The sequence below is a fragment of the Emys orbicularis genome, chromosome 1 (assembly GCF_028017835.1).
Source record: "Emys orbicularis isolate rEmyOrb1 chromosome 1, rEmyOrb1.hap1, whole genome shotgun sequence".
In the NCBI taxonomy this organism is placed as follows: Eukaryota; Metazoa; Chordata; order Testudines; family Emydidae; genus Emys; species Emys orbicularis.
The window spans coordinates 216,720,713-216,743,957 of record NC_088683.1 but is presented as its reverse complement, the minus strand read 5'-3'; the positions used below and the strand labels follow the sequence as shown (position 1 = coordinate 216,743,957).

At 43.2% G+C, this 23,245-nt stretch overlaps 1 protein-coding gene across 1 annotated transcript in view; it reads right to left on the bottom strand.

Moving 5' to 3' along the window:
- CFAP47 (cilia and flagella associated protein 47) overlaps positions 1-23,245 on the bottom strand; it is a 704,026-nt gene that overhangs the window by 72,811 nt on the left and 607,970 nt on the right. The window contains exons 58-59 of the mRNA XM_065423211.1: positions 3,497-3,656; positions 2,414-2,508 (exon numbers count right to left, since the gene is read on the bottom strand). Of these exons, the coding sequence (XP_065279283.1) occupies positions 2,414-2,508; positions 3,497-3,656 (255 nt within the window). The remainder of the gene's footprint in view (positions 1-2,413; positions 2,509-3,496; positions 3,657-23,245) is intronic.

Below are 23,245 nucleotides of genomic sequence, written 5' to 3'. Positions count from 1 at the left end.
TTGGATCTTGTTATTCCTTTGTTTGATAGATTAAAGAGCCCTCTACTATATTCTTCCCGTGTAGGTACCTATAGAGCATGATCAAGTCATCTCTTAATCTTCTGTTTGATAAGCTAAATAGACTTAGATTCCCACATTTCTCACTATAAGGCAGGACTTCCAGAACTTGTATCATTCTTGTAGCTCCTTTCTGATCCCTTTCACATTTTTCAACATACAGTACTTTATGAAGTCTGGATACCAGAATGGGACAGTGTTCCCATAATGGTCTCACCACTACTGTAGACACAGGTAATATCACTTCCCTATTCCTACTTCCTATTTCCCTGTTTACATATTCAAGAATCACACCAGTCCTCTTTGCCACAGCATTGTACTAGAAGCTTCTGATCAGCTGGTTATTTACCAGAACTCTAAATCCTTCTCAGAGTCACTGCTTTCCAGGATACAGTCCCTGTATATGGTTCAATCACTGCTTTAGTGCCTCCTGGTGTCAGGTCAGGGAGTTTCAGGGGATCTTTTACTCTAGCACACCCTCTAGTCAGTTGATCTGGTTCTACCATGATCTTTTCTTGGTGAATTGCCCCTCTGGCCAGGGAACACTTAAATTCAATCCCCTTCCAGCGTTACAAAAGTCCAACTAAAAATTCAAAGATCCCAGTGATAATCCTGCCCCTGTTGAGCTTATCCACCGCCTGTCCCTTGGACTCAGTCTCTGGACACTGCCTTTGGATAACGATTCCCCATTTACAGTTACCACTGGAGATCTATCCATTAGCTACTTTTTAATCTATGTACTACATTACATTTTATACAAGGCTACTTTTTATAATCATGTAGTGTGGTACTAAGTCAAACACTTTACAGAAGTCTATTGTGATGCAAATAAGGATGAGGCACTATCTAATCAACTAGAGCAACAGTTTGAAGTTTTGATATCACAGGCTGTAGTCCGTAGGCAATTTCAATAATACTATTTCCATAGAAAAAACAATATAATCCTTATATTTAGGATAACAATTTAATGAGAAAAATAGATCTCTAGAAGATTACTTGCTATGGGCCTTGATCCTACAATTGGTCAATGGGACATATATAATGGGACATAAGTACATATGTAAAATGCTTAAGTGCTTTGCTGAGTTGGGGCCTATATTTAGAAGGATAAAGTACAGTCCATTTATAACTCTGGATTGTGCGATGGAAAGAGAACTCAGAGTCTATATATAATTGTTACAAATTGTCATTAAATGCTATTGATATTCAGAATTAATGCAAAGATGTTGGTGTGAACTACAAATATGTATTGTGCATAATTTACATGGCAACAGAACCAGTTATAAATATTCTGAGTTTTCATAACAGCTTTAAAAAAATTAAAATTTAAGATGTGACAGCTTCCACTTACATAGAGTAGTATGTCACTTAAGCAATTTATTAATGCTAACATTTTTAATGTATAGTTACCTTACCTAGTGAAAACAATGGCCTAAAGAAAAGAGATATTTATCCCAAACTGCTTTCATAGTACATTAAAGATTTAAAATAAGAACACAAGCATTCACCTTTTGTACACATAGTTTTCATGCTAATGAGAAAAGTTATAATGATGTCATACTGGGCACAAGTGGAATATTTGAGAATATTCTGCTTCAATCCTTTAATGAATAAAGAGGAAATTAGTGAGATGAAAGCTCTAATTAATATCACATTGGCATCTGACTGCAAGTTAAAGGTCCTTAAACAAATCAGAACAATGACAGTACAAATAATACCTATTCCTATTAAATTCAATAATTTTAATCCTCAAGACGTCTCTCATTATCTTCCCACACTAATACAGGTTGTTTTTATTTGCCAAAGGGAGATTCAGTATAAAACTGACTAGCAAATTTTGAAGTGCCTTTATCTACTCACAGGCAGTGCTTTTATGAAGGCTATTAGTGTCTGAACCAGTTCACAATGTCCATGTTATTTAACAAAATTTAAAGTAAACCAATTCTGAAGTTATACTGTGATTAAGAAATAGATATATTTAATTTAGTAGCAGATGAAGCTGTATTTACTTCCAAAGTGAGCTAAAACAAAAATTCCATAAATATTAGTCTATACCAGTTAGTGCAAATTAATTTTCCCAGGAGTGTTATGGAAAAGTTAAAGTGATTTGCAATCTTCCTTCAGAGTTTGCTTAGGATAAGTATCAAAATTCTTCTGTCAGATTTACTCCGTGGACGCTGATTCAATATTCTGCTCTCCTCACATATTTGCAAAGGTGTTCTGGAAAAACAGGCTGAAATCCACCTGTGTCAGCCTTCTGCATGATGCAAATTCCAAGTGTTAGATGTCAAAAGGCAAGCAACTGTTTTGATTTTATTATAGTTCTTATGTTTGTGGCTTTTCAGCTATTACATACCTGGTGCTGATTTATACGGTTGTGCTTCAGGGATTCCATGAATTGGGTAGATCCAGCATATTCCATGGATTTCCCCATTCTCTGACGTGGTGATGCTGTTTGGAAATTCAAGTAAAATATATAATTAACTTCGACTAGCTGAGAAACTGGTGTTATCGATGTTAACTTAAAACTGTGGCCAAGACTAGGGACTTTGGGTGCCCAACTTGAAACACTGTGAAAGGCTTATTTAGTCTAAAGGAGTAAAAAATTTGGAAATAATCCTTTCAGATATGTTTGTTATTTTGGTTTGTGGTCATATTTCTTGAGTTTTTTCATGTGGCTCACTCCCTTTTCTACTTTTATACTCAAATTATCCTGGACTCCAAAGTTCTCAATGTGCCTGATTATTTTCCATTCCCTTGCATCTTGTGCAATCACTAACAGCTATGCACAGCTGCTGCAAAGTGGATGTAAAATGGAACCAAATCAGAATGGTAGTGTTTTACACCCACTTTGCAAAGATGTGAATGTATCACACAAGAGAATTGAGCTGTGTATTCAGGATATGAGAACACTTGGTCTGATCTGTTCTCACTAATATCAGTGAAAATTTGGAGCAAGTTCATTGAATTTGGTAGTTATATTAGTGGAAAATCAACAAAAATGGAATCAGCATAAGGCCAAATATATCTCTGATAATTGCTTTCACAAATATATCAAAAGGATATTTACTGATTTATTATTAGTTCAAATTTAGAACTAATTCAAATTAGTTAAAAGAGTAACGGAAGAATCCAACTGTTGTTCATTTATCTACTATACCTAAAAGCAGTGGCAAGTAATTCTCTTGAGTTTCCAAATTTAAGAAAATGAAAGGCAGGTGTTCAAACTGACTGAGTGCTAGCTACCATTGCAGTTCTTTGTTCAGATGTTTAAACACTTACATAGAAACGTCTCTCAGAATGGACAAATTTCTGCCATCAAAAACACACATGCAATTCCATCTGAAGACAATAGGAGTTGCATTCATATATCTGAGGAAAAATATGACCATTGGCTGAAATTGTTCAACAGTGATTTTTTTCCTATCACAATAATTACCTTTTCAGTTCTTTGTTTAATTCAGCAGGATCATCATAGGGCCAGTTTTCACCATTCTCCTTCACTACATGAACAATCACCACAGCTTCATACAATTTCATTGTGTCAGGCACAAACAACACCGGGATGTCCAGTTTACCTTTTGGAGGTAGTGGGATTGCTGTAAAATAATACAACAGTTTGTCACTAAGGTGGAAAAGAAGACATATTTTGAAAGCTTTGAGTCATTTAGTCACCTTGGCCTGGTCTACACTATGACTTTAATTCGGATTTAGCAGCGTTAAATCGAATTAACTCTGCACCCGTCCACACAACGGAGCCATTTATTTCGAAATAAAGGGCTCTTAAAATCGATTTCTGTACTCCACCACGACGAGCGGAGTAGCGCCAAAATCGATTTTGTCATTTCGAATTAGGGTTAGTGTGGCCGCAATTCGATGGTATTGGCCTCCGGGAGCTGTCCCAGAGTGCACCATTGTGACCGCTCTGGACAGCAATCTGAACTCTCATGCACTGGCCAGGTAGACAGGAAAAGCCCCAGGAAAATTTGAATTTCATTTCCTGTTTGCCCAGCGTGGAGAGCACAGGTGACCACAGATAGCTCAGCTCATCAGCACAGGTAACCATGCAGGCTGATAATCGAAAAAGAGCACCAGCATGGACCGTACGGGAGGTACTGGATCTGATCGCTATATGGGGAGAGGATTCAGTGCTAGCAGAACTTCGTTCGAAAAGACGAAATGCCAAAACTTTTGAAAAAAACTCCAAGGGCATGATGGAGAGAGGCCACAATAGGGACTCAGATCAGTGCCGCGTGAAAGTCAAGGAGCTCAGACAAGCCTATCAAAAAACAAAGGAGGCAAACGGTCGCTCCGGGTCAGAACCGCGGACATGCCGCTTCTACGCCGAGCTCCATGCAATTCTAGGGGGGGCTGCCACCACTACCCCACCTGTGACCGTGGATTCCGGGTCGGGGATAGTCTCATCAGCTACACCTGAGGATTCTGCGGATGGGGAAGAGGAGGAGGAGGAGGAGGACGAGCTTGCAGAGAGCACCCAGCACTCCATTCTCCCCAACAGCCAGGATCTTTTTCTCAGCCTGACTGAAGTACCCTCCCAAGCCAGTAGCCAAGACCATGACCCCATGGAAGGGACCTCAGGTGAGTTTACCTTTTAAAATATAAAACATGGTTTAAAAGCAAGCGTTTTTTAATGATTAATTTGCCCTGAGGACTTGGGATGCATTCGCGGCCAGTACAGCTACTGGAAAAGTCTGTTAACGTGTCTGGGGATGGAGCGGAAATCCTCCAGGGACATCTCCATGAAGCTCTCCTGGAGGTACTCCAAAAGCCTTGCCACAAGGTTTCTGGGCAGTGCAGCCTTATTCCGTCCTCCATGGTAGGACACTTGACCACGCCATGCTTGCAGCAAGTAATCTGGTATCATTGCCTGACAAAACCTGGCAGCGTATGGTCCCGGTGTTTGCTGGCATTCAAGCAACATCCGTTCTTTATCTTGCTGTGTAATCCTCAGGAGAGTGATATCGCTCATGGTAACCTGGTTGAAATACGGGAACTTAATTAAGGGGACAGAGGTGGCCGTTCCTACTGGGCTGTTTGCCTGTGGCTGAAAAGAAATCCTTCCCTGCAGTTAGCCAAGCACAGGGGGGGGGAATTGGCCCTGAGCTTTTCACGTTTGGCTAGCAGGGATCTTCCCTGTTACGAGCCACGCGGTCGGGGGAGGGGTACATTGATCATCCCAGGGAATTCATGGCGGGAGGGGGGGGCGGGGGGGTTAGTTTGGTTTCTGCAGGGATCTTCCCTGATACCTGCCACGCGGTGGGGGGAGGGATAAAGCGATCATCCCAGAGAATTGGATGGGGGGGGGGGTTAGTTTGTTTTCTGCTGCTGAAGGTTAACAGGAAAACCGCAGCAGTCAACAGGCTTTGCTTGGTATGTGGGAAAGGAGGGCGCAGAAGCCGAAAGACAATGGCTTACCATGGCTGCCTGCAAGCTGAATTCTGTTGCCCGGACCTGCGTCTGTGATCTCTAACACCAAAGCCACAGGCACTCAATATTAAGATGGAAAATGCGACCTTGTACTGAAATCACATGTGCTATGTAATGTGAATAGTGTTTTTCACCATGAAAGAGTATAAGCATTGTTCTGTAAAATGTATCATTTTAAAAACTTCTCTCCTTCTTTTCAACCCTCCCTCCAGCAGCTGCAAATTTTTCAAGCCTCCCTCCTCCGTCCCGAAGGCTATCTCAGATAAGGCGGCGTAGAAAGAGGACGCGAGACGACATGTTCACAGAAATAATGGAATCCACCCACAATGAAAGAGCTCATTTGAATGAGTGGAAGGACACTGTATCTAAATTTAGGAAAGATGCCAGTGAACGTGAGGTCTTGAGGGACGCTCGAGATGAGAGGTGGCAGGCTGCAACGCTGGGGCTGCTGCGTGAGCAAACGGACATGCTCCGGCGTCTGGTGGAGCTTCAGGAACGGCAGCAGGATGACAGAGTGCCGCTGCAGCCGCTGTATAACCTCCCTCCCCCCTCACCATGTTCCATATCCTCCTCACCCAGACGTGTAAGAACGCGGGGGGAGGAGGCTCCGTGCACCCTCCCACTCCACCCCAGTGGACAGCCCAACCAAAAGGCTGTCATTATATTGAATTTGTTCAGTGGCCTTTTACTTCCCTCCTATCCTCCTCCCAAACCTCACCCAGATTACCTTCTTGGTTCTCTCCCTATGTTTATAATCACTTAATAAAGAATACATGATTTTTAAACGATAGTGACTTTATTTCCTTTGAAAGAAAGCTGGGGGAACGGGGAGGGTGGGTTCCTTACAGAGAATGAATGAGTCAATAAAGGGGGCTAGTTTTCATGAAGGGAGAAACAAACAGAAATTTCACACTGTAGCCTGGCCAGTCATGAAACTGGTTTTCAAAGCTTCTCTGATGCACAGCGCTTCCTGGTGTGCTCTTCTAATCGCCCTGGTGTCTGGCTGCGCGTAATCAGCAGCCAGGCGATTTGCCTCAGCCTCCCACCCTGCCATAAAGGTCTCCCCCTTACTTTCACAGAGATTGTGGAGCACACAGCAAGCAGAAATAACAATGGGGAGATTTCTTTGGCTGAGGTCAGAGCGAGTCAGTAGCGATTGCCAGCGACCTTTTAAACGGCCAAATGCACATTCTACCACCATTCTGCACTTGCTCAGCCTGTAGTTAAACAGCTCCTGACTCCTGTTCAGGCTGCCTGTGTATGGCTTCATGAGCCATGGCATTAAAGGGTAGGCTGGGTCTCCAAGAATAACTATTGGCATTTCAACATCCCCAACGGTCATTTTCTGGTCCGGGAAGTAAGTCCCTTGCTGCAGCCCTTTAAACAGAGTAGTGTTCCTGAAGACGCGAGCATCATGAACCCTTCCCGGCCAGCCCGCGTTGATGTTGGTGAAACGTCCCTTGTGATCCACAAGTGCTTGCAGCACCATTGAAAAGTACCCCTTGCGGTTTATGTACTGGGTACCCTGGTGCTCCGGTGCCAAGATAGGGATGTGGGTTCCATCTATCGCCCCACCACAGTTAGGGAATCCCACTGCAGCAAAGCCATCCACTATGACCTGCACATCTCCCAGAGTCACTAGCTTTTGTAGCAGCACCTCAGTGATTGCTTTGGCTACTTGCATCACAGCAGCCCCCACAGTAGATTTGCCCACTCCAAATTGATTCCCGACTGACCGGTAGCTGTCTGGCGTTGCAAGCTTCCACAGGGCTATTGCCACTCGCTTCTCAACTGTGAGGGCTGCTCTCATCTTGGTATTCTGGCGCTTCAGGGCAGGGGAAAGCAAGTCACAAAGTTCCATGAAAGTGCCCATACGCATGCGAAAGTTCCGCAGCCACTGGGAATCGTCCCACACCTGCAACACTATGCGATCCCACCAGTCTGTGCTTGTTTCCCGGGCCCAGAATCGGCGTTCCATGCCTATAACCTGCCCCATTAACAGCATGATCTCCAAAGCACCGGGTCCCGCGGTTCGATAGAATTCCATGTCTATATCCTCATCGCTCTCGTCGCCGCGCTGCTGTAGCCTGCTCCTCGCCGCCTGGTTTTCCAGGTTCTTGTTCAGCATAAACTGCACGATAAGGCACGAGGTATTTACAATGTTCATGACTGCTGTCTTGAGCTGAGCGGGCTCCATGCTTGCCGTGGTATGGCGTCTGCACTGTTCACCCAGGAAAAAGGCGCGAAACGGTTGTCTGCCGTTGCTTCCTGGAGAGGGGGGAGGATATACCCAGAACCACCCGCGACAATGTTTTTGGCCCCATCAGGCATTGGGATCTCAACCCAGAATTCCAATGGGCGGAGGAGACTGCGGGAACTATGGGATAGCTATGGGATAGCTACCCACAGTGCAACGCTCCAGAAATCGATGCTAGCCCTGGTACATGGACGCACACCGCCGAATTAATGTGCTTAGTGTGGCCGCATACAATCGAATTTATACAATCTGTTTCCCAAATTCGAATTATATAAATTCGGATTAATCCCGTAGTGTAGACATACCCTTTCTATGTATATATTTCTCTTTGTCTATTCCACAGAATATTTAGTTTGGCCTCTATCATAAAGGACTATTTTCTCAATTCGAACCAAATTATTTTAACCTTTTATTGCAAGTAGTCAAATAATATATTGTTACTCACAATGAAATGGACAAATGCATGCTTTACTTAAAACCCCAGCTCCTGGAGACAAGTGCTTACTTGAAAATCCCAGCTCTCACTTAAAAAAAAAGTTTTAACCTTCATAGTCGTGGAGAAAAGCTTGCAAATGTGACCAGAAGGCACCTTGCAGGCTCAAAAACCTGGAGATGAATTAAAAACCCCAAATATATATTTTAAGTAATAATTTTAAGGTGATCCCATGATCTGTTGGGGTCTGATTCATGAATTTTGAATGTTTGGACTTAATATTATAAAGAGTCTAACACTATGTATAAAAACAACAAGGAGTCTGGTGGCACCTTAAAGACTAACAGATTTATTTGGGCATAAGCTTTCGTGGGTAAAAACCTCACTTCTTCAGATGCATAGAGTGAAAGTTACAGATTCAGGCATTATATACTGACACATGGAGAGCAGGGAGTTACTTCGCAAGTGGAGAACCAGTGATGACAGGGCCAATTCAATCAGGGTGGATGTAGTCCACTCCCAATAATGGATGAGGAGGTGTCAATTCCAGGAGAGGAAAAGCTGCTTCTGTAATGAGCCAGCCACTCCCAGTCCCTATTCAAGCCCAGATTAATGGTGTTAAATTTGCAAATGAATTTTAGTTCTGCTGTTTCTCTTTGAAGTCTGTTTCTGAAGTTTTTTTGTTCAATGATAGTGACTTTTAAATCTGTAATAGAATGACCAGGGAGACTGAAGTGTTCACTTACTGGCTTATGTATGTTACCATTCCTGATGTCCGATTTGTGTCCATTTATTCTTTTGCAGAGGGACTGTCCGGTTTGGCCAATGTACATGGCAGAGGGGCATTGCTGGCACATGATGGCATATATAACATTAGTGGATGTGCAGGTGAATGAGCCCTTGATGGTGTGGCTGATGTGGTTGGGTCCTCTGATGGTGTCGCCAGAGTAGATATGGGGACAGAGTAGGCAACGAGGTTTGCTACAGGGATTGGTTCCTGGGTTGGTGTTTCTGTGGTGTGGTGTGTAGTTGCTGGTGAGTATTTGCTTCAGGTTGGGGGGTTGTCTGTAAGCGAGGACTGGCCTGCCTCCCAAGGTCTGTGAGAGTGAAGGATCATTTTCCAGGATAGGTTGTAGATCGTGGATAATGCGCTGGAGAGGTTTTAGCTGGGGGCTGTATGTGATGGCCAGTGGTGTTCTGTTATTGTCCTTGTTGGGCCTGTCCTGTAGTAGGTGATTTCTGGGTACCCCTCAGAACTGCAGACTCTCATACAATACCAAGCTTCCACACAAACTTCCACGTGGCTGGACTTTACAAAAATGAGACAAGCCATTTACAATGCACACTTCACTTCTCTACAGAGGAAAAAGGACAGTAAGCTATCTAAACTCCTACCTGTCACAGGGGGCTACAACAGTGGTACCCTCAACTCATCTAACAACATTGTCAATCTTTCCAACCACACACTTAGCCCAGCAGAAGAGTCTGTCCTATCTCGGGGACTCTATTTCTGTCCCACCATCCCCACGAACATGATACAGTTCTGCGGTGATCTGGAAGCCTACTTTCGTCGTCTCCGACTCAAGGAATATTTTCAACGCACCACTGAACAGTGCACTGACCCACAGGAACCCTCCTACCAACACTACAAGAAGAAGAACTCTGCGTGGACTCCTCCTGACGGTCGAAATGACAGACTGGACCTCTACATAGAGTGCTTCCGCAGACGTGCACAGGCTGAAATTGTGGACAAACAACATCACTTGTCCCATAAGCTCAGCCGTACAGAACGCAATACCATCCACAGCCTCAGAAACAATTCTGACATTATCATCAAAGGGGCTGACAAAGGAGGTGCTGTAGTCATAATGAACAGGTCGGATTATGAACAGGAGGCTGCCAGGCAACTCTCCAAGACCACATTCTACAGGCCACTATCCTCTGATCCCACTGAGGAATACCAAAAGAAACTACACCATCTGCTCAAGAAATTCCCAGCTACAGTACAGGAACAAATCTACATGGACACACCCCCAGAACCCCGACCAGGGGTATTCTATCTGCTACCCAAGATCCATAAACCCGGAAGCCCTGGACGCCCCATCATCTCAGGCATTGGCACTCTTACAGCAGGATTATCTGGCTATTTGGACTCTCTCCTCAGACCCTACGCTACCAGCACTCCCAGCTATCTTTGAGACACCACCGACTTCCTGAGGAAACTACAATGCATTGGTGTTCTTCCTGAAAACACCATCCTGGCCACCATGGATGTAGAAGCACTTTACACCAATATTCCACATGAGGATGGACTACAAGCTGTCAGGAACAGTATCCCTGATGAGGCCACAGCAGGTCTGGTGGCCGAGGTTTGTGACTTTGTCCTCACCCACAACCACTTCAGATTTGGGGACAACTTATACCTTCAAGTCAATGGCACTGCTATGGGTACCCGCATGGCCCCACAGTATGCCAACATTTTTATGGCTGACTTAGAACAACGCTTCCTCAGCTCTCGTCCCCTAGTGCCCCTCCTCTACTTGCGCTACATTGATGACATCTTCATCATATGGACCCACGGAAAGGAGGCCCTTGAAGAATTCCACCTGGACTTCAACAATTTCCACCCCACCATCAACCTCAGCCTGGACCAGTCCACACAAGAGATCCACTTCCTGGACACTACAGTGCAAATAAGTGATGGTCACATAAACACCACCCTATACCGGAAACCTACTGGCCGCTATACATACCTACATGCCTCCAGCTTCCATCCAAGACACATCACACGATCCATTGTCTACAGCCAAGCCCTAAGATACAACCGACTTTGCTCCAACCCCTCAGACAGAGACAAACACCTACAAGATCTTTATCAAGCATTCGTAAAACTACAATACCCACCTGGGGAAGTGAGGAAACAGATTGACAGAGCAAGACGGGTACCCAGAAATCACCTACTACAGGACAGGCCCAACAAGGACAATAACAGAACACCACTGGCCATCACATACAGCCCCCAGCTAAAACCTCTCCAGCGCATTATCCACGATCTACAACCTATCCTGGAAAATGATCCTTCACTCTCACAGACCTTGGGAGGCAGGCCAGTCCTCGCTTACAGACAACCCCCCAACCTGAAGCAAATACTCACCAGCAACTACACACCACACCACAGAAACACCAACCCCTGTAGCAAACCTCGTTGCCTACTCTGTCCCCATATCTACTCTGGCGACACCATCAGAGGACCCAACCACATCAGCCACACCTTCAAGGGCTCATTCACCTGCACATCCACTAATGTTATATATGCCATCATGTGCCAGCAATGCCCCTCTGCCATGTACATTGGCCAAACCGGACAGTCCCTCCGCAAAAGAATAAATGGACACAAATCGGACATCAGGAATGGTAACATACATAAGCCAGTAAGTGAACACTTCAGTCTCCCTGGTCATTCTATTACAGATTTAAAAGTCACTATCATTGAACAAAAAAACTTCAGAAACAGACTTCAAAGAGAAACAGCAGAACTAAAATTCATTTGCAAATTTAACACCATTAATCTGGGCTTGAATAGGGACTGGGAGTGGCTGGCTCATTACAGAAGCAGCTTTTCCTCTCCTGGAATTGACACCTCCTCATCCATTATTGGGAGTGGACTACATCCACCCTGATTGAATTGGCCCTGTCATCACTGGTTCTCCACTTGCGAAGTAACTCCCTGCTCTCCATGTGTCAGTATATAATGCCTGCATCTGTAACTTTCACTCTATGCATCCGAAGAAGTGAGGTTTTTACCCACGAAAGCTTATGCCCAAATAAATCTGTTAGTCTTTAAGGTGCCACCAGACTCCTTGTTGTTTTTGTAGATACAGACTAACGCGGCTACCCCCTGATACTTAACACTATGTTTAAAGATCCAATCAAAAACAATCCTTTATAAGTGTCATATCTACACATAGCTAAACTGTTTTTTTTTTCTGGTTTGCCTTTATTTAATGATAAATATTTTGTATGAGAGGAAATAATTAGTACATTTGGACAGGTAACTGAACAATATAAAATACATGCTACTAAAACTAGTTTGATATTTTAGATTTCATCCATTAACATCACACTTTAAATTATTTCATGCTCTATGTTTAAGTTGCATATCACTTACTTTGACAACTATTTCCTTTAAATATATTTTAATAGGATTTAGTTCCATGTTTGCAATTGACTTTGCTCATTGTATATTTCATCCCATGTTGTAGGTTTCATCTCTCCCACAGCCCTTGTTTGTACCTCCCCTTTTTAATTCTTGACCTTCTCAACATACTTAAAAGCCTACAATGACAATCATTTATAGATGTGGCCAGTGCTTAATTTGTAATGAAAGAAGTGCCGAGGCTAAAGCAATTTTTTTACATTCATAACTGATGCAGTAAGCCTAGAGGTGCCAGGGCTCAGCCCAGCACAAGCCCTGGAAGTGTCCCATCTTATAGTGAAACCTGACCCTAAACACTCTATTTAGTATGCCATTTTGGAGAGACAGCTTTACATAGATTCACAGATTTTAAGGTTAAAAGACACCACTGTCATCATCTAGTCTGAGTTCCTGCACAGTACAGACCATATGACTTTCCTGAGGTTTTTGTTTGTTTGTTTGTATTTGTACTATAACATACAGCATTTTCTCTCATATTGTTGTAACCGTTCTTCACTGTCAGAAATTCTTTGAAAATAAAGAACACATCACTAGAATAAAAGTTAACAGACGGACAAATTAGTTTTGAGGTTTTAACTATTGAAACCTCAAGTGGAATATTCAAATTCTGTACTGGGCGCTTTAAACCACTATTTTGAACGATCTTTTGATTACACAGAAATGTTTGCCTACCAAAGTTTTATTTGAAATTTATAAATTGTAAAACCTGGCATAATTTTTCCAGCCTTTTCAGAAGAAAATCTTCTAAAGAGGGTCATCTGAGCATGACCTTCATTTTAGCAATGGTATTATTTTATCCTGGGAGATTCATGTTTAATCACTTAGGTGGTAGTACATTTCTTCTCCATGCAGCTCGATTTTTGGTCTGTAGCAAAGCTGGTAGAAATGGTCTGAATCTAGCAGTGAAATAAGTACTTGGAAACAAAGTAGCACTATACATTCTCTTTCCTAGTACTCAATTAAATACTAGGTTTGAACCTCTGCTAACTCATTTGCTAAATACTGTATTTTGTGTCAGAGTTTCTGTTTTTTTAAAGATCAAGTCATCAAGATCTTAATTTCTGTTAAACAAGTTAAAATATAAATTTGTACAATGCTAGGACTATTCCTGCAGAAATGAATGGATATACTATGGGCTAGATCCTGGAGGGTAAACAGATTTCACAGAGTGAAGTCAGGGACGTGTGTGTGTGTGTACATGCACACACACACATTGCTCACCTGTACTCTCTCCTGCTCCAGCTCTGTGCATGCTGGTACCCTTGCACTATGTTAAAAGTGGAGTAAGACCTGCTCTAACTTGCTCAGGCTGCAGTAGTCACTGTGTTTTAACAAAAAGCACTAAATACTACAGTACAGCTAAACTTACTGACCCTTGCCACATACAACAATGTACAGAAGTTCGAGAGATGGAATTTGCCTGCCAGGGTTCAGGGCTAGTGCCCCTCTCCTGCTGAAGCCCCAAGCACTGACAGGTGGGCCGCACAGGGCTGAAGCCCTGAAACCATGAAATCCCCATCCCTGCAGGGCAGAAGTCCCTAGCCCCACCAATCTGCCACAGGACAGAAGCCCCGAGCTCCCCCCCAGTCTGGTAGGTAGAGAATGAGGGGGCGTGGAGGGCTCCATGAGCTACACTTTAACTGTAAAAGAGCCGCATGTGGCTCGTGAGCCACATTTTGACCACCCCTGCTCAGAATATGGTCAGCCCCTAAGGTACTCAAATGCTGTATGCGATATGAAGTGTTGTTTTGGTTCATAGAATCATAGAATATTAGGGTTGGAAGAGACCTCAGGAAGTCATCTAGTCCAATCCCCTGCTCAAAGCACAACCAACACCAACTAAATCATCCCAGACAGGGCTTTGGCAAGCCGGGCCTTAAAAACCTCTAAGGATGGAGATTCCACCACCTCCCTAGGTAATCCATTCCAGTGCTTCACCACCCTCCTAGTGAAATAGTGTTTCTGAATATCCAACCTAGACCTCCACCACTGCAACTTGAGACCATTGCTTCTTGTTCTGTCATCTGCCACCACTGAGAACAACCTAGCTCCATCCTCTTTGGAACCCCCCTTCAAGTAGTTGAAGGCTGCTATCAAATCCCCCCTCACTCTTCTCTTCTGCAGACTAAATAACCCCAGTTCCCTCAGCCTCTCCTCGTATGTGCCCCAGCCCTCTAATTATTTTCATTGCCCTCCGCTGGACTCTCTCCAATTTGTCCACATCCCTTCTGTAGTGGGGGGACCAAACTGGACACAATACTCCAGGTATGGCATCACCAGTGCCGAATAGAGGGGAATAATCACTTCCCTCGATCCTGTTCCTGATCACCTTCCTCTCCTCCAAGTGCTTCAAAATGGATTCCTTGAGGACCCGCTCTATGATTTTGCCGGGGACTGAAGTGAGGCTGACCAGTCTGTAGTTCCCTGGGTTCTCTTTCCTCCCTTTTTAAAATATGGGCACTATTTTTGCCTTTTTCCAATCATCTGGGACCTCCCCCAGTCATCACGAATTTTCAAAGTTAATGGCCAGTGGCTCTGCAATCACATCAGCCAACTCCCTCAGCACTCTTGGATGCATTAGATTTCGACCCATGGACTTTTGCATGTCCAGCTTTTCTAAATAGTCCTTAACCTGTTCTTTCACCACTGAGGGCTGCTCACCTCCTCCCCATACTGTGTTTCCCAGTGCAGCAGTCAGAGCTGACCTTGTCTGTGAAGACTGAGGCAAAAAAAGCATTGAGTACTTCAGCTTTTTCCACATCATCTGTCACTATGTTGCCTCCTCCATTCAGTAAGGGTCCCACATTTTCCCTGACCTTCTTCTTGACATCATAGACAAAAGTCACATTACAGAAATCGTCATCACAAATGGCACCCTAGCCAGTAGTTTCAGCAGAGACTAAATGGGCCTGGAGAATGAACTATTTTAAAGTGCACCAGGGTCGAAACACATTGGTAGGGCAATTTGGGATAGCTTGTATTGCCACTACCCAAGCTGTGACCATCTGTACCATCTTTCTGTCACCTTTCAATTGCACTTAGCACTTTTAAAAAACAGAGACTTTTTTATCTGTAATAGCTAGGCTTGGAAAGATTAGTTTTTTGTTGGTAAATGTAGATTTCATTGTACATGCTGAAACTGATGAGAAAATATTTCCATTGATAACTGAAATTTGTAGATAGACAAAGTAAGAAAAATGCTGCTTGCAAAGTTATTTGTTTGATTTGAGGATATCTACTTTGTATATTTTGATATATGATGTTGTGTTTTAAAGATTATAAAGCTTTAACTTTTGAATCTCAATATCTGCTGTCATTAAATAATTATTGTCTGACACCTCCCCCCAATTATTTTGTACATCTGTGGAAATTTAAAGAGATATAAATTGGGGGGGGGAAAGAGTCAGAATAAACAGATATTAGCCATTTTTGGTAGACATTTTTCTGCTGTTTAACACTACATGTTGCACCTTTTTTGAACAGGAAGTCTCTATCCCTGAGAACCACCTAGGAATCATGACTTAAATAGCAGAACTTCTAGAGTGCGATGAAGCATCTGACAAGCATGCTGAGACACCAGATGGCAACTGGTTGGAAGTTTCATTGGTGGAAGAGGGGCAAGTTAAATGAGGTAAGGACACCAAATTTGTCTCAGCCAGATTGGTGCAACTAAAATGACTCTGGCCTTGTCTTGTTTGATTTTTTCCCCCAGTACTTTCAAAAGTAATGGTGTTGGTGGATATGCATAAATAAAGGATCTCGCTCTCCCTCCCTCGAGCAAAATTTTGTGCACTATGTGTTGGCGGTGATTGCATACAAGTCTACCTTTGGAAACTCCCAAGTTAAGGGTTTGTTGTTGAGGACTCATGAGTCTAGCTCCCATTTAATTTTCGGAGAAGTGCCTGCTGAGCTCATTGGCCATGCTGTTTTGAATACCTGGAAGGTAAGAAGCTGAGATTACTATCTGGTTGGCTATGCACCAAATCCAGAGTTTATTGCTTTGCACAGAATGAGGGGGACCATGCCCCTGCCTATTGATATAAAACATCCAGGCCACACTGTCTGTCTGTTATGATCTTGACTGATTTGGCTCTTATCTTATCAGAGGAAGGAAGTGAAGGTAAGCATTTCTGACTTCTCTCAACTCTAGAAGTTTGATGTGGAGAAGCTGCTCTTGGGATGATGATTTTCCCTGTATTCTGAGAGGCACCAGATGTTGGCCCCCATTGCAAGAGGGAAGCATCTCATATTGCCATAATGCAAGGGGAATCATGAATACGTGGGACTCCTGCACAGACCTGGGGACGGTCCTTCCAGCAGCTGAGTGACAGCAGAATACAGACACTTGCTTGTCCAGTCTGTGCTTGTTCGGTATATAGACTGTCCTGAGCCATCCCTGAAAGCGTCAAAGATGTAACTTGGTGCTTAGGGTTACAAAAACACAAGCTTCCATATTCCCCAATAATTGAAGACAATTCCTTACTGAGGTTTGAGGGCTGAGCTGAATCTTTGAGATAAGATTCCTTAGGATGAGAAATCTGTCTGTAGGTAAGTGAGCCCAGCCTGCCACCAAATCCAGAGAATCTCCTGTGAAATCTATCTTCTATATTGGTGTCAGGGCAGACTTCTCAAGATTCAGTTGGAGGCCTAGTCTGTGGAATAATAAGCTTGTAATTTGTACTGCTGACCATACCTCTTGATAAGTTTGGCTCCTGAACAACCAATCATCAAGGTAAGGGAAAACAATTATCCTTAAACAACGAAGTTGGGTGGCTACAACCATCATGATCTGTGAAAATACCCTTAGGCAGAGGAGAGGCTGAAAGGGAGAATGCAGCACTAGTAGTGGTTGACTACAAAGTGAAGAAACCTCTTGTGAAAGGGGTTGTGACATGAAATTAGGCATCTTGAAGGTCAAGAATCACAAACTAATCCCTGGAATCTAGGGAGGGAATTATAGGTGCAAGGGTCACCATCCTGAATCTATGTTTTACACAGTTGTTCAGACATCTACTATCAGTCTCTCTCACCATGTTTTTTTTTGGAACCAGAAAGTACTTGGAATAAAACCCCTTTCCCCTGTATTGCACAGGAATGGGCTCTATAGATCCTAAGTGTAGAAGAGAATTGACCTCCTGTCTCAGCAACTGATTGTGAGAGAGTCCCTGAAAAGGGACAGGGAAGAGGTGTGGGCAGGAGGGATGGAAGTGAAATGGATGGGATAACTGGATGTTACTACCTCCAAAACCCATTTGTCGCATGGTATGCTCTCCCACACAGCTCAAAATTGGGAGAGATGGTTTCCAAAGGGGGAAAGAAGACTGGGATGGTGCAGCAGTAAATCCCTGCTGAGTGAGTGATCCAGACTCTTGAGCAAATCATCAAAACTGATGCATGGATGATACGGATGGCTGGGATGAGGCAGTTGTTGCAGTAGCTGGCTTCTTTTTAAAATATCTAGGCCTCTTGGCCAGTGGCTCGTGTGGCCTACAGAAGGTAGAATAATGGGGTGGAAAAGATCTCTACATCATCTGAGTCTTGCTAATCTCTCTCTGTTTGCAGTTCCTGAGAGATCAGAGCATGGCCCTCAAGTCCTTCAAGGTGTGAACGATAGAATCATAGTAAGTGTAGGATTGGAAGGGACCTCAAGAAGTCTTCTAGTTCAGTACCCTGCACTCAAGGCAGGACTAAGTATTATCTAGACCATCCCTGACAGGTGTTTGTCTAACCTGTTCTTAAAAATCTCCAATGATGGAGATTCCACAACCTCTCTAGGCAATTTATTCTAGTGCTTAACCACCCTGATAGTTAGGAAGCTTTCCTAATGTCCAACCAAAACTGCCCTTGCTGCAATTTAAGCCCATTGCTTCTTATCCTGTCTTCAGAGGTTAAAGAGAACATTTTTGCCCTCCTCCTTGTACCTGAAAACTGTTATCATATCCCCCCCTTAATCTTCTCTTCTCCAGACTAAACAGACCCTATTTTTTCAATCTTCCTTCATATGTCATGTTTTCTAGACCTTTAATCATTGTTGTGCTCTTCTCTGGATTTTCTCCAATTTGTCTGCATATTTCCTGAAATGTGGCACCCAGAACTGGACACAATACTCCAGTTGAGGCCTAATCAGTGTGGAGTAGAGCGGAAGAATTACCTCTTGTGTCTTGCTTACAACAGTTACCTCTTGTGTCCTGCTTGTACATCCTAGAATGATGCTTGGATTTTTTTGCAACAGTGTTTACACTGTTGACTCATATTTAGCTTGTGGTCCACTATGACCCCCAGATTCCTTTCTGCAGTACTCCCTCCTAGGCAGTCATTTCCCATTTTGTATGTGTGCAACTGATTGTCCTTCCTAAATGGAGTACTTTGCATTTGTTCTTTTTGAATTACATCATATTTACTTCAGACCATTTCTCCAGTTTGTACATATCATTTTGAATTTTAATACTATCCTCCAAAGCACTTGTAACCCCTCGCAGCTTGGTATCATCTGCAAGATTCATAAGTGTCCTTTCTATGCCATTATCTAAATAACACTGCTCTACAGCCAAAATGCTTCTGAAATAAATGTAGTCAAACTTTACTAATTCTGGGTCACTGAGAACGAAAATGATGCTTAAAATTGTTGATTGGCTCTAGTTTTCAAGATATGCTATTGGGTCAGTATATTCGACCCTTGACTTGGGAATGGCGGAGGATAAGTGAGTTATAAAGGGAAGGGATCTCAATTTAAACCAGAAATGACTAAAATACATCTTTGACTGGATCTATGAATAAATCTATGACTGGGTTTGGACAGTACTTGCTTTTTAGGCAAAACAATGAATGATGCAATCTGAAGCTGGTATTGCGTCATACATGATATGAATTGCATCATGTTATTCCTAGAAGTCATGGATGATGCAATCATAACGAAGCTTACATCACTCTGCTGAACAAATTGCCCTATATCAGCTCTAGAAATCATAAAGTGTCGTGCTCTCTTATTTGTCAGTGTTTGATTTTGCAAAGGGACACATTTCTGTTTAGCCAAAGTGAGCAGAGATGCCTCGTACTTGTGTGAACAGTGCAGATAACTTCTGCTGTGTTTGTGAAGTGACTTTTGCATCACAAAAGCGCAGTATAACCACTATGGTTAAGAAAGCCTATCCCCTTTATTTTGGCTGCAAAATTGGAGATCAGGACAAGAGGTGGGCCCCACACATATGCTGCAACACTTGTGCAACAAATCTTCGCCAGTGGTTGAACAGGAAAAGGAAATCTATGCCTTTTGCAGTGCCAATGATTTGGAGAGAGCCAACAGATCATACCAGCAATTGTTACTTCTGCATGGTGCCTCCAGTTGGGAAAGGTGTGTCAAAGAAGAAAAAGTGGACTGTGCATTATCCAAACATTCCATCAGCTATACGCCCAGTACCCCACGGAGAAGGACTGCCGGTTCCTGATGCACCAGAATCATTCTCACTTGAGTCAGACGAGGAAGAGGAAGAGGATGAAACTTCTGGTCCTGAACCATCAATGTCACAGGACCCACATTTTCTCCCATCCTCCTCCTCTGAACCACACCTCATAACACAAGGTGAACTGAATGACCTTGTCAGGGATTTGGAACTACCCAAGAGTAAGGCAGAGCTGTTGGGCTCCAGACTACAGCAGTAGAATCTCCTGGCAGGTGATGTTAGGGTTTCCATGTTCCGTGACCGTCAAAAGGATCTTGTCCCATTCTTCTTCATGGAAGGTGATCTTGTAGCCTGCAACAACATCAATGGTGTGATGGCAGCACTCAACATCGTTCACGATCCAGATGAGTGGAGACTGTTCATTGATTCATCGAAGATGAGTCTTAAAGCTGTTTTACTGCATAATGGCAATGTTTTGCCATCAATTCCAGTTGGTCATGCAGTCCATATGAAGGAAACCTAGGACAACATGAAACAACTTTTGAGGTGCATAAACTATGACCAACATCAGTGGCAGCTTTGTGGCAATTTGAAGGTTGTTGCTCTCTTGCTTGGTCTGCAGACTGGATACACAAAGTACTGCTGTTTTCTCTGCGAATGGGATAGTCGTGCAAGAGATTCCCACTACATCAAGAAAGATTGGCCATTCTGACAGTCATTGGAGCCTGGGAGGAAAAGTGTTCAGCATCCACCACTTGTTGAATCAAGGAAGATTTTGTTACCACCCTTACACATCAAGCTGGGTCTGATGAAGAACTTTGTCAAGGCCATTGACAAAACACAAGCAGCTTTCATGTACCTCCGTGGAAAATTTCCAAGGTTAAGTGAAGCTAAGATAAAGGAAGGTGTCTTTGTTGGTCCTCAGATTCGTGAACTTCTTCGAGATGATGCATTTGACCATGCACTGCGTGGCAAGGAAAAGACGGCATGGAAAGCCTTCCAGTTAGTGGCAATATATTTTCTCGGAAACAACAAGGCAGACAACTACAGGTTGTTGGTGGAAAACCTCCTCAAGGCATACAAAAGCCTTGGTTGCAACATGTCACTAAAGATACATTTTTTGCACTCTCATCTAGATTTTTTTCCAACGAACTGCGGAGCAGTGAGCGACGAGCACGGCGAGCGATTTCACCAGGACATTGCAACAATGGAGAAACGCTATCAGGGCAAATGGAGCCCATCAATGCTTGCAGAATATTGCTGGACAGTGACAAGAGATGCTCCATTTAATGAATACAAGAGACAAGCCAAGAAGCGCCGAGTAGACACTGAATAGGACTAAACTATGTACATAATAGTTTTTTGCCTTTTGTTTCATAATAAATTTTATTTCTATAACCCTTTTGCTGATTTTTAAAGTGTTACATAAACAGGACAGGTGAAATATTATCATGTAAAGCAACCATAAACACATGAAAAGACCCAGGTTTACAATTTATGATTAAAACTCTACTATCTACACAATATACATAGACATAAAATGTAAAAACTTAAATATCTTAGAAACAGTAGCCAATCAGTTGTTTTAATTGTCATATCTGAATTCAGCACATCAAAATACATAATAAATAGCACATTTTATCTCTGAAGCAGACGACTTCTCAAAAATTGTAGACCAGTGTAATTGATGAAGATATTGAACAGAATGGGAAGATATCGAACAGGACCCCATTTGATATGCCCTTCCGGCTTGACTGTGATCCTCTGATAACTATTCTCTGGGAACAGTTTTCCAAGCAGTTATGCACCCACCTTATAGCTCAATGTAGTATTCCCTAGTTTGTTTATGAGAAGGTCATGTAAGACAGTATCAAAAACCTAACTAATATCAAGATATACCAATATCAAACTAATAAAAAATGCACTCTACCAAGCCTATTTACAAGCCAACAGGGCATCAGGATTGCAGCAAGGGGAGGGAGAGGGCAGAGCCTATCCCCACTGGAGTTATGTCCCAGTTCAAGGGCCTGAAACTGTAAATCACAATCACACATTGTCCTCACCCTAACAGCAGGAACCCCAGCAACTTCCAGAGGATGTACAAGGTTTGCAGGATATTGGATTAAGTCAGATATGGGAGTAAAAAAACGAGTTTATTTATTCTTGATGCAGTATAGAAACAAGCACAGCACTTTGCCCAACAGCTTAGATAAGGTCCTGCCCCAAGGAATTTCAATATACTGTTAAGTACAACTAGTAGAAACAGATACAGTTACAAACAGAAAGTCTGAGGGTGGGGATAGGCAATCAGGAATTGAAAGAAAGGGAGATGGCTTTCAAGAAGGTTAAAGCAGGCAGGCACCACCTACTTAATGGTTAATCTGCCATTAAAACGGAACCTTTAAATTGTGCTCCCTCCCACTATCAGCAGGTAAGGGTCCTCTCTGCTCCCCTGGCTCAGAAGCTTCATTTACTTGGTCCCAGGGGCTAATTACTTGAAGACTTGGGTATGGGGGGGTTGTCAGAACCGAGTCCAGAAGCTGGTCTTAGGGCTTTCTCTGTCATCAGTAATTTAAACTTGATTTCCCTGTTTTTCTGAGAACTCATTTTGAAGGTGTAGATTTTGCACTTACTGGGGATATGATTGACTCCCAAACAGCGAAGACACTGAGAATGCCCATAACTGACCGGGATAGATTCCAGGCAGGAAAGAGTCTTTGTAAAACCCAAGGATCCTGGCATTCCCCAGAACTAAAGTTCAGAATAACCCCCTTAATGAGGAAAAAATGAAAGGAAAAAGGAGGGGACTGCAGTCCCAACAACTACTACCAAGCTAAACTAACTAATGCTACACTACTAAACTGAGGAGAGCAGGAGCAGCTCTACATTGTCTCAGGCCAAAGGTGGCTGACAAGGAACTGAGGGCGCTTCTCCCATGCAGACCTATATGTCCTTGGAATGGGGCACCAGGACACATAGGGTGCATGCGTGGGCCAGACAGGCACTGCTACCAAAAATCTCCAAGCAAAGGCACAGGGGGTGTAAACACACCTGAAGGGGATCACCCATGTGGACACTCCTTGAAGAAGAAACCAGGATTTCTGAGCCTCAATATTCTTCTGTGGGCAGCAAATAGCTGTGAAACCCAATGATAAATGTGTGCCTCAAGTCCTAGTGGCTGACCCACAGATGATCATAGCCTACTACTGCTATCTGTTTCTCTTTGGCTCAAGTGGCAGAGGTCTGTGCAGTGGCTTACAAGTTCCAAGCCTGCTGATGAACCATGTGGGAATCAATGTGGTTCCACATGATAGAATTTGTTTTTTCAGATTTCATTTTTTAAAAACCTAGGAAGCTACAACAACAACAACAACAAAAAACTATCCTCTCATTTTGACTCATTTTCCCTCCGCTCTCTTCAAGGTTGACTGCTC